General features: G+C 49.5%; 1 protein-coding gene across 1 annotated transcript in view; it reads left to right on the top strand.

Moving 5' to 3' along the window:
• The first annotated feature begins 602 nt into the window (after window positions 1-602).
• The window catches only part of LOC119842384 (rho GTPase-activating protein 39-like), a 128245-nt gene continuing 111694 nt past the window's right edge, over window positions 603-17153 (top strand). The window contains exon 1 of the mRNA XM_038370427.2: window positions 603-717. Within this exon, the coding sequence (XP_038226355.1) occupies window positions 707-717 (11 nt within the window). The 5' untranslated portion in view covers window positions 603-706. The remainder of the gene's footprint in view (window positions 718-17153) is intronic.

The following is a 17153-nucleotide window of genomic DNA, read 5'->3' as shown; positions in this document are numbered from 1 at the left end:
CATCGCTTCTGCCCCATCACTCCCTGCCCCTATCCCCTACCCCCTCTGCCCCATTACCCTACCCGCATCGCCTCTGCCCCATCACTCCCTGCCCCTATCCCCTACCCCCTCTGCCCCATCACTCCCTGCCCCATCCCGTACCCCCTCTGCCCCATTACCTTACCTGCATCGCCTCTGCCCCATCACTCCCTGCCCCTATCCCCTACCCCCTCTGCCCCATTACCCTACCCGCATCGTTTCTGCCCCATCACTCCCTGCCCCATCCCCTACCCCCTCTGCCCCATTACCCTACCTGCATCGTTTCTGCCCCATCACTCCCTGCCCCTATCCCCTACCCCCTCTGCCCCATCACTCCCTGCCCCATCCCCTACCCCCTCTGCCCCATTACCCTACCCGCATCGTTTCTGCCCCATCACTCCCTGCCCCTATCCCCTACCCCCTCTGCCCCATCACTCCCTGCCCCATCACTTACCCCCCCATCACGCCATCCCATCACTCCTTACCCTCGCTTCCCCCATCATCCCACCCCCATCGCCTCTGCCCCATCACCCCAGCCCTCCTGCCCGCTCCCCTATCACTCTCCCCCCATGCCCCCGCCCCATCCATCCCCGCCCCCGGCTGGCCTGCCCCGGCAGCGGGACGGGCGGGGCGGGATCGGGTTTCACATCCTGCAGCAGCCGGCGGCCGCAGGGCAGAGGAGCGGGACATGGCGGAGAGGTGAGTGCGGCGGGCGGGCGGCGAGCCCTGAGCCCGGGGCCGGCCGGGCCTCCCGCACCTGTTGAGCGGGGTCCGGCGGGTGCCAGCGAACAACCCCCAGCCCCCGGGGGCGGTGCTGGGAGCCCCCCGGCTGCAGCCCCCCCATCGGCAAGGGTGGGATCCCCCCGCCGGCTGCAGCCCGCCCCCCATTGGTAGGGGTGGGATCCCCCCCGCCGGCTGCAGCCCACCCCCCATTGGTAGGGGTGGGATCCCCCCCCGCCGGCTGCAGCCCACCCCCCATTGGTAGGGGTGGGATCCCCTCCCCCGCCGGCTGCAGCCCGCCCCCCATTGGTAGGGGTGGGATCCCCCCCCCATTGGTAGGGGTGGGATCCCCCCCGCCGGCTGCAGCCCACCCCCCATTGGTAGGGGTGGGATCCCCCCCCGCCGGCTGCAGCCCGCCCCCCATTGGTAGGGGTGGGATCCCCCCCCCGCCGGCTGCAGCCCGCCCCCCATTGGTAGGGGTGGGATCCCCTCCCCCGCCGGCTGCAGCCCGCCCCCCATTGGTAGGGGTGGATCCCTTCCCCCTTCCCCCTTGGCTGCAGCCTGCCCCCCATTGGTAGGGGTGGGATCCCCCCCCCGCCGGCTGCAGCCTGCCCCCCATTGGTAGGGGTGGGATCCCCTACCCCCTGGCTGCAGCCCGCCCCCCATTGGTAGGGGTGGGATCCCCCCCCGCCGGCTGCAGCCCGCCCCCCATTGGTAGGGGTGGGATCCCCCCCGCCGGCTGCAGCCCGCCCCCCATTGGTAGGGGTGGGATCCCCCCCGCCGGCTGCAGCCCGCCCCCCATTGGTAGGGGTGGGATCCCCCCCGCCGGCTGCAGCCCGCCCCCCATTGGTAGGGGTGGGATCCCCCCCGCCGGCTGCAGCCCGCCCCCCATTGGTAGGGGTGGGATCCCCTAACCCCTTGGCTGCAGCCCGCCCCCCATTGGTAGGGGTGGGATCCCCCCCGCCGGCTGCAGCCCACCCCCCATTGGTAGGGGTGGGATCCCCTACCCCCTGGCTGCAGCCCGCCCCCCATTGGTAGGGGTGGGATCCCCTCCCCCGCCGGCTGCAGCCCGCCCCCCATTGGTAGGGGTGGGATCCCCTCCCCCGCCGGCTGCAGCCCGCCCCCCATTGGTAGGGGTGGGATCCCCTCCCCCGCCGGCTGCAGCCCGCCCCCCATTGGTAGGGGTGGGATCCCCTCCCCCGCCGACTGCAGCCCGCCCCCCATTGGTAGGGGTGGGATCCCCCCGCCGGCTGCAGCCCGCCCCCCATTGGTAGGGGTGGGATCTCTTCCCTCTTCCCCCTCCCGCCCGCCCCCCATTGGTAGCGGTGGGATCCCCCCCACTGCAGCCCGGCTTCCCCACTGGCAGCGCTAGGAGCAACCCTCGCATGACCCCTTCCCCATTGCACTGGGAGCAGTGGGCAGGAATCCAAAGGGACATGCGGACTGGCAAAAGCCCAGGAAAACTTCCCGAATCTGAGCTGTGTCAGCCTAGGGCATGTGCTCCCCACAATGGCAGGGACCTGGTGAGTGGGGAATGGGCTCCCCTGGCGCCAATAGCCCTGTTGGGCTGTTTAAGAGGAGATACATCAGTGCTGAGTAGACTTTAGGGAACCCTTCTGCTTTAGCCTGCAGGGGCCCAGGCAAAAGAGAGGAGGTAGACGGGAGATGGTTGGTGTTGGGCCTGAGACCCTGGTCTGCTAGGACTTGGGTGATCTGGGTTCAGTATGTCACTTCATCTGCCTGTGCCTCAGTTCTCCTCAGTACAGTGGGAATAGTGACACTGCCCTTCTCCCACCGTGGCTTCCTAGAGAGCCTCTGTCCCGAAGAGTTCACGTTTGCTATGTGTTTGTAGCGCACCTAGTGCAAATGGGCCGTGATCTTGGCTTCTTTCCTCCCTGACATTTCTGATACCTTGGCCTGCTGGGTGAGCACATGAGCTGTATTTTTCTGTTTATGATTAACAGTGAAACAGTTGAAAATGTTAATGTTTAAATGGAGTCTCTGCATTAACACCCACCTGGGATGAATGGGGCAACACCCACTTCAGAACTGCAGTGGGTCACCTTGAAGGTGTAAGATTTACAAAAATGAAGTCTTGCATTTTGCTTACTTTCTTTGTGGTAAGTGACAAAGGGGCCAGGATCCGGATGCCATTTGACTTGCTTTGAGTCCTAGGGGAAGGGACCCAGTGGATTGAGTCTCACTCACTTCCTGACCCCATAACCTGAGGGTTTATGAGCTGAGGCTATCCTCTGGGTCCCACTCCCAAAGGGTTTGTTCTTTGGGCAGTAGGCTTACTCCAATGTCTGGGGCAGGTAATAGCTTTCCCAGCCCCGTTCCAGTGTCTGACATGCGTTAACTGCACCTTACACAGTCTGTGCAGAAAATTGTTCTGGTTTGATTACCATTGACATGCAGCTTTGGCTGGTTTTCTATAGGGAAGGAACTTGTTTTGCACTTGCTATTTAGCTATTTGACTGCTTGGTAAAACCAGGGGGCCAAGTTCACCCCTGATGTAAGCCTGTTAATGTCAGGGGCTAACTCTGGGCCAAGATGTTTACATTCAGTTGGGGCCAATCTGCCCAACTTTTGGAGAAACCTTCTGTTTTTGCTGAGTGTCATGTGGTTCTGTTAATGTCAGCCTGGTCTTTGTCTTCACAGTCTGGTCAAGGTAACAGATTTCAGAGTAGCAGCCGTGTTAGTCTGTATTCGCAAAAAGAAAAGGAGGACTTGTGGCACCTTAGAGACTAACAAATTTATTTGAGCATAAGCTTTCGTGAACTTTCACGAAAGCTTATGCTCAAATAAATTTGTTAGTCTCTAAGGTGCTACAAATACTTCTTTTCTTTTTGATCAGGGTAAAACTTTCTACTTAACAAAAATTGTTGGCACATGCCAAATGGAAGTGTTAAGGCCAAACAGTGCTCTTACCTTTGCCAAGGGACTTTTACCTGTTTTTCTCGGCATTGATGAGCAGTTAATCAGTGATCATCCGTATGCCTTTGAGCCTACTCTGCCTGATTCACGGGCTTTGGGGTGGATGTTTGGGCTGGTTTGAGTGTCATAGTGTATGTACTTTGTACATGGTTATTGCGGTCTGCTTTCTTACAATTCATTAAAATTGGAGCTACTAATGGATGTGCAGGAACGATTATGTGTGTTCTTTTTGCTGGGAGAGTTTTAATTTCACCCCGAGCTTGGATCTCCTTTGTCCATGGGAAAAGTATTGAGGGTCTGCTGTTTACAATGAAGGTGGATGTCCAGGAGACCCAGTTTCCCAGAATGCGCTGCACTCCAAACATGGAGCAATGTCACACATCCTGTGAGTAATCCCATTCAGACAGAATCCTTCCTGATCACTGTGTGGCTGTGTGTTTGCATGAGGTATTTGGGGGACGATGCAGAGGCTGGCAGAAATACTGTCATTCTGAAGAGCCAGACCACGTTAAGCTCTTTGATGCTAATTGCTTTTGTATTGGTCCAGCAGAATTGCTTCTTTTGAGAAGTCAACAGGCTGTAATGATTTGACATTCAAATGAGGGATACGGGACAACTGGCTTCACGCACGGTCTCCTTACGTGGGAGGAAGCTGTTGGCGTTTTGGTTGGTGTGGCTCTTTTCTCCATTATTGGTGCAGGCTCACTGGAGGAGTTCAGAGCATCTATGAGATTTGACTAAGACTTTCTTACTTTTTTTTCTTTCTTTTCTTCCTGTAAAATGGAGTTTCACTCCCTGAGAACAGAGAGCACCTGATGGTCCACAGGGAACATCACATCCTTTTGAGACTGGCGCAAACTGACAGAGCCAGATAAAACACTAGAGAAAAAGGGCCTCGGTGCCACAAGACCTCTGCCAGCAGCTGCAGGAGCGGGTGATTGTTGCTGTTGCTTGCCCAAACCCAGCCGTACAAGGACATTTAGCTCTCAGAGCCTAGACAGTGTAAAGTTGCAAGTCGTTCATTTCCTTGGACAAACTGGAAAAATGAATAAAGTAGCCAAGACTTTGAGGCTTTCTACTTATTCCATCAGGCCTGCGTGAAGGCACAGAAGGCTGCCCGCACTTTTTTTTCTAACTAGTCCAGTGAACCGTCATCTACTACCTTTGGTTGTTTGTGTTCTTCTGCTTATTATCTACTGAATTATGCAGTGGTGCTGTGGCTATGTCGGCCCCACATAGAGAGAGATAGAGAGCCAAGATGGGTGAGGTAATATCTTTTATTGGGCCAGCTTCTACTGGGGAGAGAGACACGTGTTCGATTTTACACAGAGCTCTTCCTGTGATCTACAGATAAAATAGATTACCTCACCAACCTTGTCTCTCTATCTACTGAACTGGTAGGGCCACTGCTTCCTATTCCTTGGATCCAGACTGTTTGAAAGAGATACTGAGATCACAGTGGATTATAGGAATGCAAATTTTTGAGACAGGTTCCTGTTTGGATAGTCCACATGCCTTTGCGCTCACAATGGGTCCGTTTAACTGAAACAGATATGCTGGCCTCCATTGTAAGTACATCAGATACAGGGAAATCTACGTACATTTGGGCGGATTCGTTTTGTAATCAGGAGAAGGTTATGACCATCATTGATTCAGGGAAAAAAAGCAACATGGTGCAGAGATAAAAGAACAAACAGTTCCTATTGTGAGCTGATTGGCCAGCAAGTGCCTGCATGTTTCAAAGTACAATGCATGCTTGTGCATGAAGGTATGGCTTTTTTCTAGATCCTGATGTATCTCTAGTGTCTCTTGTTTGTGGCTGGACTCCAGCTGGCCTACATGTGGTAGTGTTTCTTCAGTGGCAAATGCCCCTCTTAAGAAATAGGGCTGTGTGTGGAGGGGTGCAATCTGCCCCTCTTGGTCTGGTCCTGCTAGTACTAGAGATGGAGCAGGGCAGGTTGTTGAATTCTGCTCTTTGCTAGGACTGGAGAGTAGTGGAAGTGAGTGGGGATGGGCTCAGAATGTGCCTGGCTACTGGGGTCTGATTGCCCTTGGGTTTGATCAGTGGGGGCACCCAGCGCATACTGCTAGAAGGATGGGATTCATGTGTCTCAAGGATGACCTTGAAAATAGGGGACTAGCTACAGTGCTGTCATTGCATTTCACATACTTGAGTATGATTTCATTCCCCAGAGCTGGTTCTAATTCTAACCCAGGGCTTAATTCATCACTTTTGTAGCAAATTGTTATGCAAACCTTTTTCAGAGAATGTCAGTGGATTTCAGCTTGGAGTAGATTGAAACAAACCAGAAATTACTAGCCTGTCCCAGAACAGCTGGCTGATTCAACAAATGTGAATTCAACCATGGCTTTGACATCCTGGGGTTCTCTGATTCAACTAGTCTGAGTTAGGTAGTTAACTTGGTGCGAATCCCTGCAGGGATACTCTGATTTGTATTTGAGTGGCTTACTTAAACTTGTTCATAATTGTCTTAAATTAAACTGAAATAAACTTACTTTAAATCCAGATATGACTGTCCACACAGCCGCTGGCACTGGTTTAACTAAACTGGGTTAAAGTCACACCTTAAGTTGGGACAACTCTGCATTTTAAGAAATGTAAGGTATAAGCCAAATGTAGCAGTGTCCCTGCAGAGCCCTCCTGGCTCCTGCCGGGCTGAGAAAGTCACACAGAGACCTCTAGCTGCAGTGCCCAATTGGTGCTTTTATTTACAAGCTGTGCTCCCACCACCTTTTCATTATACAAGTAGTCCCCTTCTTGCAGTCCACCAGCAGGAGAGAGGGGCCAAGCTATCTCTGTCTGCTTCCCCACACTGCCTTTCCTCTCCTGAAGCTTTCCACTTTCCAGCTCCCCCCCCCCCCGGCTTCCTTTCCCTGGGGCTCTTATCCAGCCCCAGCCTGATGAGGCAGCAGCTGTTCCAGCTTCCCCAATCAGGGCCAGGTGATCTACCCAGCTCCAATTCACCTCCCTGTATTGGAGCTGGAGTTGCAGGGATTGGCTAAGCAGTTTTCTGCTTAGCACCCTGTCACACCAAACCTTAGTTAACACTTAACTGGTTACCTGTACCACCTTTCTTAGGATCTTTTTAATTTTGATTGCTTAATTTAGGAAAAGAACTCGAGAGTTGAATTTAGTTTTATGGCGTTTTATTAAATATCCTTAGCAGCAACAGCAAGCACTAATATTATAGGCTATAAGAAGACAAAAATAGTGTTTGTGATTTGGCTAACGCGCTAGGAAATTGGTTGATATAACCATTTAGGTTTTCAGAATCAAATCACACAACAGCAATAGAAAATAACACTTACACTCAATCACTGTATTGGGAAAGTGACTTTGTTTCGATTTTTAATTCAGTCTCTCAGAACAGGATGGAGGCCATGGGGTCATTAATTCTGGTGTTGCTAGCACAACAGAGGGAAAATTATCCAGTGCTAGATTACAAGGCAGTTTGGTTATTCACCTTGGACGTGAAAGGCAGTATGAAACCATTAACTCTGGTAGACACATGTACATGTTCTGCAATCTTTGGCTGTGTCTACGCTGCCACTTTCAGTGCTAAAACTTTAGTCATTAAGGGGTGTGAAAAAACACCCCCCCAAGCGACAAAAGTTTTAGTGCTGAAAAGCGCCAGTATAGACAGCGCTTCTCCTGGCGATAAAGCTACCACCCCTTATTCGGGGTGGGTTTTTTTTATTGCCGGGAGAGCTCTCCCTTGACGATAAAACGTGACTACATGGCCCACGTCACAGCGCTGCTGCGGCTGCGCTGTAACATGGGCAGTGTAAACATACCCTTAGTTAATGACATTAACTTGTCCAGTTTTAAAGCTACTTTACAGCAAACTTGAATGGAACCTGTTACAAAGCAAAGACAGTCTAATTGCGACGGTATTTAAAGCACATACACTAGCATGTTCTCCTCCTTACTAATTAGGTCCCCAGCTTTAGGAAAAGTTATGTTTTAGGAAGTGAGCAATTTACTGAGTTGGGTCTTCATGCAAGAGAAAGTCTGTGTGTTACTTATCACCAGATCTCTGCTCAGCTGTCAGCTTTCAGCTCAGTTACTGTTCATGGCAGGAGTTGACACTACAAACACAGGAGGAGTAAAGGGTAGACATAACTATAGTCTTTTCCTGGTGCGCTAGCGGGAAACCCAAATAGCAGGAAAATAGAAAGAGACAGTTAAGGTGCCTATCAGAGACAGGAACTCAGTGTCACCAGGAGGACTCCCAGGCCCAAGACCTCAGACTTCTCCCTTCCAGGTATCTTCAGCTTTCAGGAAGCGACATGCTGAAGGAGACAGGTCATTTTATCCTATTTCTGTTTGGTGGTCCAGCTTAGTTCCTCTTACTAAAGATGTTGGCATGGACGATCAGATGGTGATCCATACTTCTTCCAAACATTCAGAATGTCCAACCAAAATGAGATGTCCTCTCTCGCCATCCAATCAGGGAACAAGACATTAGCTTTTAAGTTCTTGCCACAGGACTGGAATTTTCAGGGCAACAAATCTTGTCACAGCAACTTGTTTAAGACAGGTCAGGCCATCACTCATGGTACAACCATCTTGGGACAAACCTTGAATGCTGGCGGGTTTGCTCCTGTCAGCAACTTACCTCCTCAAGTTGCTTTCCACGCGTCCCTCTGCGCACCATTCCTGGGTCCATTTTGCAGTTATGCTTCCTCAAGTTGCAATTTCTCGGTCAATACTCTGCTAGCTGCTGAATTGTCCTGTTTAAAGTTCATATAATTTATACAAAGTCCCTCCGTATTCTCCGTATTCTCCGATGATAAACTTGTTTTGACAGTCCATTATACAATGCAAAGTCACTTCAAGAACTGCCATTCTCTAGCAGGTCAGAAGAGCCGTATAAATCTTCCGTTTCTGTTCTCCTTGTTTTAGCAAGAATGATAGGACCTTGGTGTGTATGGCTGAGTGGTGTCTGTGCATTACTAACCAAACACAGGAGGAGTAAAGGGTAGACATGACTATAGTCTTTTCCTGGTGCGCTCTGCTTTTCTGATTTTCACTCAGTGGTCAAGTGTCCTTATAAACACACTATTTGGTTTCAGTTCCTTTTATTTACTGCTACCTTCAGCACAGGTATATTTCACTAACTTTATAGCATACGCATGTTTGATTGCAAACATTAGCCTTACTACTTCATTTTATCATTTAAACTAAAAGAAATCAATATGAACGCAACCCCTTTCTTTCCTAACAAGATTGCCTATAAGGTAAACCCTTATAGAATAGCAATGTTTGATATTAATTTAATTTTTAATTCATTGACTCATTCACAGACAGGGAAAAGGGAGAAGTCTCTTTAGCAGCACGAGAGGTGCAGCAACTCTGAATTTCTTCAAACTATTGAGGAAATCTAGCTGTTAGACCTTGTGTGTTTATTCTCTGAGCCCTCTGCACTATCTTTTCTAAAAGGCCTTGATGACTGGACAATTGTTAAATAGCAATAACTAGGGTGGCCAGATAGCAAGTGTGAAAAATCAGGACAGAGTGTGGTGGGTAATAGGTGCCTATATCAGAAAAAGCCCTGAATATCGGGACTGTCCCTATAAAATCGGGACATCTGGTCACCCCAGCAATAACTCGTAACTTTAGGGCTTTAGTTACTACAGCATGTGGGCAAGTCTTGGGTCTTTAGGAAACTGTCAACATCAGACACCCCAAACGTTGTTGTGAAGGAAAATTAATCAAAGGTTCAAAGAAAAAGTGCTTCTCTTCTGCCTCTTTGACTTCTTGTTCTAATATACCCTTTTCTGCTCTCCTACCTTCATGGCTCTCTTTCTGGACTAGGCCATTGAGAGGAAATGCTTGCAGACTTTCACCTGAGAAATGCATTGGATTCTCAAACGTTTATTACTTGTTAGTTTTGTTCAGGTTTCATTGCCTCTGTTCAAACAGAACAAAATTATATGTGCTTTGTTGTAACTGACAGACTTGCTCATTTCTTTGAAAAGCCTTGCAGGCATCGTGAACTTGAACAGTAGCAAAGTCACCTTTTATTTATAATATAAAGACTAGAGCAAACTGGAAACTGGTTTGAGCTGGATTCATGGAGGGGTTTCTGTATGCCACTCTCATTTGTATACAGTGGATGTTAATGCTAATTCCTGTGTGTCAAGATGAGCAGCATCAAGCCTATTTTCATCCCTTGCAAAAGTAGCCTTAACGTTGAAATGTTTTTTTCCACTTTTGAACAGAGACATCCCAAGCTCAAGCTGTGAACGCCATCACCAGGAATCTTTTTTTTTTGCCATTTGTTGATTCTTATGTTTTATACAATCCAACCCCCTTTATTTTTCCAGGGGCGTTTTAAAAACACATTAATTGTTCAATTTTGATCCATATGTGCAGCAGCAGCAGTTAAAGTTCCCAGTACCCATCTGTATGCTATGCAGCAAAAGTTAAATTTTCTATACTTCAGAAACCAGTGTATCTCTCCCCAGGCAACAGGGAAAAGAAGGCAGCATCTGCTGTTAGGTATGCAGTGTAACATCCATGTGTTCTTTGGTAGTTACTATTCCAAATGTCTTGAGGTTATTCCCTGTAAGGATAACTGCACCAAACTGTTCTGGACCATATCAGAATAAATATTAACCAACAGAAATCAATTGTAGTTTTAGTCTGTCCGTATCCTGATCTTAGTAGTACTGAATAATGTGAGGGGCTTTGTTAGCCCGCTGTAGAGGGCACTTCCTCGAGTTGTTCCCAGTCAGTTCCCCTAATCTCACTGTGTCCTGATGAACTGCCACAGGCTGGGTACGCAGCTCCCAGGAGCGTGCCAGAAGAGAGACAGGAAGCCAACAGAAGGACCTTGACGATAACAGCATACAATCCACATCGCTCATTTGGGATGACATGTCTGAGACAGCACAGTTCTCTCAGTCCAAAATGCTGCAGAGCAAAACGGCTGCAGCAAGCTGCCATGCAGCACTGAATATGGTGGCGTCCTCCTAGCAGCTCCACAGCTCTCCTGCCTCAAGAATCCCTTAATGCACAAAAATCCATCTCAGTGGAGAGATGTAGGGCCACAAACTGTCCTTTTCTCGGGACTTTGCACACTCTTTAGCACCTTCTGAGAGTTCAGAAGATTTCATCTAATTCCTTGCTCACATTTTCCCAGAGATGCTAATGTTTTCAAGCCATATTCTCTGCTAGTCTCAGAGTCACATGCTTGAAATTCTACTCAGGCTTCACATTGCAAAGCAGTGGGGAATTTTCTAAAGAAATAATTCAAAATACAAACAGTTCATTGGTGCTTCATCATCCTGGTTTTCTTCTTGGTGTGGAGACCGATGGAATGCTAGGTCTTTACAGGGAGGCCTACCTTCCTGTTCCATCTGCCAAATTTTCCTCTCGTGTTTCCTCCAAATACTCAGTGCCTCAAACTTTCATTTAGAGGCAGAATCTGAACTCTGATTTCATGCTTTTCCATGTTCAGACAACACAATATAGACTTGTCACATGTATCTATAGGAAATATATCTTGCTGTTGCTGAGGTCAGAATTCTGTTTTTGGTGCACTGTAGTTAGTTATATACCACTATTTAAATGAAGATTGTGGTGAAGGGGAGGAGTCTGTGGATGTGTTGGGTATTACAGTGTTTAGTTGGTAAGAGAGATGAGTTGAGATTGATCTGGATGCTCATGTTGCCTGAACTGAGGATTTCCTTGATTTTTGGTGATTGTGGTGACAGGAAATGCACCGGAGCAACCATAACTCTTAAATTAACCAAGGTTTGGCCTGTGAGTATAATCCTAGTTCAGCTACCTGATAGAGAATCCCCTTCTGGTCAGCAACAGCGGAGTGTAAATTTGCCATCTCATCCCCACCTGGGAATAGATCCAGAAACTGAGCTGAGTCCTTGAGAACTGAGGCAAGGTAAGTGTGGATTTGCAGGCGTACTGGAGTCCGGAGCCCTGGGAGGCTGTTCCAGAGTCTGCCAGTTTGCCTGAATGACATTAGGCAAGTCACTCTTTGTGCTTTAGCTTCCACATCTGTAACACAGTAATTATGATGATGAAGACGCCTTCCTTGCAATGCTGTTGTGAGGCTTAGTGTGGTTCTGCTGTGCAAAATGACTCTGTAACAATTGCCTCTTCTTACTGCACCAACCTGCTGGATGTTTGAGTCAAATCTGCTAAAGCCAGAGCCCCACCAGGCTGCACTTTTCTACACTGCATATTCTATGTGCCACCAAAATAAAATAAGATAAAAAGTGGTGCTGGTCTCTGTGCTTGTGTCAGCCACAGAGTCTGCACGCGTGGCAGGGCAGTGTTGGCATAGAATCATAGAAGATCAGGATTGGAAGCATGATGAGTTCTGTTTTGACAGACTGTGCTGCAGTGATCTACCTGGACACAGTACACTTTGTGTTGCATTGTCTTTGTTGTGTCTGTTAGGGTCTCCAGTCAGAGACTGGTTCTGGTCCGGCCCAAGACAGAGTTAGCAGCTGAGTTCTCCGCACCACACAAACTGTGCTGCCCCAGAGCCACTTCTGCTACACCAGGGGTTGTTTCCTTTGTTCCAAGGGACTGTGTTTGCAGAAACCTCTGGAAAGGGGCAGTATGATTGAGGAGACTTCCATCCTCAGTCTTACATGGTTACTAATAACCTGATACAAAGGAACCCCAGGATGTCATTCTTTCAGAGCAGGAGATGTGAATTCATTAGCGTTTGTAAAACACTTTAAGACCTTCTTGTAGAAGGTGCCACCAAAGTGCAAAGCATTATTTTATTTCAACAGCAGCTGTTTCCTTCTCAGCATTGTCCAGGAAGAGGCGAATCCTTTGCTTTGACTCAAATGACACGTTGCAAAGGCATCCAAGGGAGGTTTTCCTTTGCAAATGAAAGCTGAGCTGCACTGAACTTGTTTTTTTTGTTTTTAAATGTGTAAAGCTCACCTGGCTCTGTGACTCAGTGGCAGTGCAAGTGTAACGCCGACAGACCCTGGTCGGCGGTGGGCAGGATCGAACTTGGGGCCTCTGGAGCTTAGTGCATGAGTCTCTACTGCAGGGGTCTCAAACTCAATTTACCTTAGGGCCAGTGCCAGTCCTCAAATCCTCCCAGCGAGCCAATAATATCACTGAAGATGATGATCAGAAAAGAAAACGTTTATTTTGTATTTTTGATTTCGAATTTCTTAGAAATAATAAAACTGTCATACAACTTTATACAATTCGTCGCCTGCCAGAGAGTTTTTAGTGTTTTCCAGACACCTGGCAACGCTTCAGTTCTGTCAGTTTGTGGATGTTGGGCCTCAGTGACTGAACAATTGAAACCTTCAGGGTTACAGCAAGGTGTGCGTCAGGTAGTTGTATTCAGTTTTTTGACTTGTTTATATTCAGTGCACAAAAAAGTGACACTGCCTCCATGGCTGACTCTGCCCGGCAACTAATGATGGTATCTCTGTCCCTCTCCCCCAGCCAATGGGAGCTGCGGGGGGGCGGCGCCTGCAGCAGACATTGCCGGCAGCGTGGCTGTCTGGGTCTCTCCTCTGCAGGCCTCAGTGGGGAGTTTCGTGGGCTGGGACTTTGAGACCCCCGCTCTACCACGCGCGCTGAAAGCCAGCTGACTGTTAGCTAAGGCTGTAGAGCGGACTCATTTGATCTCTCTCTCTAAGTCAGGGGCGGGCAAACTTTTTGGCCTGAGGGTCACATCGGGTTTTGGAAATTGTATGGAGGTCCGGTTAGGGGAGGCTGTGTCTCCCTAAACAGCCAGGCGTGGCCTGGCCCCCACCCCAGATCCCCCCCCTCCGCTTCTCGCCTCCTGATGCCCATCCAACCCCCCTGTTCCCTGACTGTCCTCCCGGGACCCCTGCCCCATCCACCCACCCCCCAGCTCCCTGTCCCCTGGCTGCCCCCAGAACCCCCATCCCTGACTGCCCCCCGCCACCCCGTCCAACCCTTCCTCTCATTCCTGATTGCCCCCCCGGGACCCCTGCTCCATCCAACCACCCCTTCTCTGTGACCACCCCCAGAACCCCCATCCCTGACTGCCCCCCACCACCCCATCCAACCCTTCCTCTCATTCCTGATTGCCCCCCCGGGACCCCTGCTCCATCCAACCACCCCTTCTCTGTGACCGGCCCTGGAACCCCTGACCCCGACTGCCCCCAGCCACCCCATCCAACCCCCCCTCTCCTTCCTGACTGCCCCCCCAGGACCCCTGCCACATCCAACCAACCCTTCTCCCTTTCTCCTGACTGCCCCCTGCCACCCCATCCAACTCCTCTCCTTCCTGACTGCCCCCCCGGGACTCCTGCCCCCATTCAACGCCCCCTTCTCCCTGTCCCCTGACTACCCCTGGAACCCCTGCCCCTGACTGCCCCCCACTGCCCCATCCAATCCCCCCCTCCTTCCTGACTGTCCCCCCGGAACCCCTACTCCCATTCAACCCCCCTGCCCTCTGACCACCCTGACCCCTGTCCACGCCCCCCTGCCCTCTATCTACACCCCCTCCACTCCCTGCCTCCTTACCACGCTGCCTTACCACCGGTGGCTGGATCTGGGCTGGAGCCAGCCACGCACAGTGCAGCGCAGAGCACTGGGTCGGGTCAGGCCAGACTCTGCAGCTGTGTTGCCCCAGGAGCTCGCCGCCCTGAGCATTGTGCCAGCAGCACAGCGAGGTGAGGCTGTGGGGGAGGGGGGACAGCAGGGGAGGGGCCAGGTACTAGCCTTCCTGGGCCAGGAGCTCAGGGGCCTGGCAGGAGGGTCACGCGGGCCGGATGTGGCCCGTGGGCCGTAGTTTGCCCACTTCTGCTCTAAGTGGTCTTGGTGCTACTAGGTGGGACAGAACACCGTACCCAGGAGGTGTGGGGGTTACACAAAGTGCCATGGATCTGTGATAGCAGCCAGGGCCTGGCATGGGTTCAGTGGAACGATGAACAGCCATGAAACCTTTCAGGAGCCTCGGTGGTAAGAACTTAAGTCCCGCTGAAGAGGGAATTCTGCCTTACGTGCATAGCTATACCTGAGTCCTGGCCTTGACTCCCTCTCCAATGGGTGTGTAAACTTTGAGGGGAAGGGGTTATGTGGGAGACGTGATGTGCTCAGCTCTTGGAGAGGACACCAGCTGCTGCTGATGCCAAGAAATGCGAATGGGAGCACAAGGTGGAATGGAAAAAGAACTGCACTCAGACTCCTGTTAGCTTATTTCCCTCCTGTGCTACTCAGAGCAATTCTGCATTAAGAATTCAGACTTTTGAGGTTTACCCACATAGCAGATCTCCAGACACTATTTTAAAATATAAATGAGGACAAATGCTAAATCCACTGTACTACTAAAATGTTAAGCTTTCGTTGGTAAAACTTTTGTCGTGAAAAAACCCATCCCCCCCTGCCCCCAAATGACTACTGTTGTGTGCAGTCCTTTGTCAGAGGGGAGTACGCTCCCACCGACAAAGCTACCGCCTCTCATTTGGGGTGGATTTATTTTGTCGGAGGGAGACCTCTCTCCTGCCAACAAAGAGTGGCTACACTGTGCACCTTTTAGCGGCATGGCTGTAGCAGCATAGCTGTGTCACTAAAAGGTGCGTAGTGTAAACATAGCCTGATATGTTACAAAATAAAAATGCATCATTCTTATTGTAATGTAGAGTGTTTGGAAAAGCTCTGTTTTAGGTCTCTCTCCCTGTGATATCTTAATGCCTGCAAGCATAGTTTAATTGCCTTTAGTTCAGATAGTGAAATGTCTTTGGAAGAAACAGATTTGGGGAACTGTGGAAGTTACTTTATAGTTTGTACTGCTGGCATTTAATCTTTGGACCCCTAGCAGCAATTCTGCATTAGGTTATAAATAATGCGAGACTGGTCTCAGCTTCGTCTGTCTTTAGAGTGTTTTCCACCAAAGCAAAAATACCTTAATTCTAATGAGATCAGATTTAAAATGCCTGCACTACTTTCTATACTACAGCTTAAAAGCTTGCTGAGGCTATTACAACTGCATTCCTTCTACGTGTTTCCTAAATAGAATTACAATGTTTTCTGGTGTAGGCAGGCCCCTCCCATCTAATGTGACTCAATTCATTCAAAGCTGTAATTTAGATTTCTTTTTAAAGCATTGTTTGAGATGCTGGAGAGCAAGGTCTAGTCTGCACTGGAAAAGGTTGGCTGGTATAGCTATACAGGCAAACCCTCTTAGGCCATGTTTGCGCTACAAACTTTCGCTGATGCAAGTTACATTATCATAAAGCTGCTGCAGTTAGTATATTGCTTGTGCACATGCATACTTGTTAGCCCTTGCGCTGGCGCTGCCCATACTCACCAGGAGCGCTTGTGTCAATGCACAGTGCAGTGCACCATGGGTAGTTATTAGCATGCAACCCACCACCATCAAGGACATTGTCTTTAGGGACGTTTTGGCAATGCTTGGTGGGGCAGAAACAAGTCATGCAGGGGTGAGTGGGAGAAAGGGGTCAACTTCCCAGCATGCAGCTGTCTCCATCCCATAATGTAATCTATATCCCATAATTGTCATGCCTTTTTAAAAAATACCATGAACCTGAGCAGCCCTCCTTGTTGTCTGCCAGAAGCTTGGAGCTTGCATGGCTCTGCACTATTTTCATAAGCATTTGCAGCACAGGAGTCATGATCCTCTGGTATTTGCAGAGTTTTAAGAAGAAGTGAAGCAGTGGGGAACATGATGATTTTCTGGAGGACAGATTGCTGTGGGACATAGTGGGAACTAATTCAAAATTGTTGGTGGCATTCATGGAGCAGATGCAAATGGTGGAGTGCTTCCTCTGGGCCAAGAAACATGGAACATCAGCATGGCCATACTGGGTCAGACCAGTGATCCATCTAGCTCAGTGTCCTGTCTTCTGACAGAGGCTGGTGCCAGATGCTTCAGAGGGAATGAACAGGACAGGGCAATTTATCGAATGATCCCTCCCCTGTTGTCCACTCTCAGCTTTTGGCAGTCAGAGGCTTACGGACACTCAGAGCATGGATTTACATCTCTGACCATCTTGCTAATAGCCATTGAGGGACTCATCCTCCATGAACTTATCTCTCTCTCTCTTTTTTTTTTTTTAACCCAGTTGTACTTTTGGTCTTCATAACATCCCCCTTTTTAAAGGCTGTCTCTTTGTCTCTTTTATTCTGTTGTTTAGCCATGGTGGCATTTTTTTCATTTGGGCTATCCATTTAGTTTGAGCCCCTATGATGGTGTTTTTTAAAAAGTTTCTATGCAGCTTGCAGGCATTTCAGTCTTCAGATTGTTCCTTTTAATTTCTGTTTAACTAGCTTCTCATTTTTTGTGGTTCTGCTTTTTGAGGTTAAATGCTGCTGTGGAGGGTTTCTACAAGGATGTTACATTTAATTACATTATGGTCGCTTTTATCAAAGGGTTCAGCTGACATCACTTCTTGGACCAGATCCTGTGCTCCACTTGACACTGAATCAAGAGTTGTCTACCCTTTTGGTTTCCAGT

Source organism: Dermochelys coriacea, chromosome 13 (assembly GCF_009764565.3).
Source record: "Dermochelys coriacea isolate rDerCor1 chromosome 13, rDerCor1.pri.v4, whole genome shotgun sequence".
Lineage (NCBI taxonomy): Eukaryota > Metazoa > Chordata > Testudines > Dermochelyidae > Dermochelys > Dermochelys coriacea.
The sequence above is the reverse complement of the archived record's forward strand: the minus strand, read 5'-3'. Positions and strand labels throughout refer to the sequence as shown.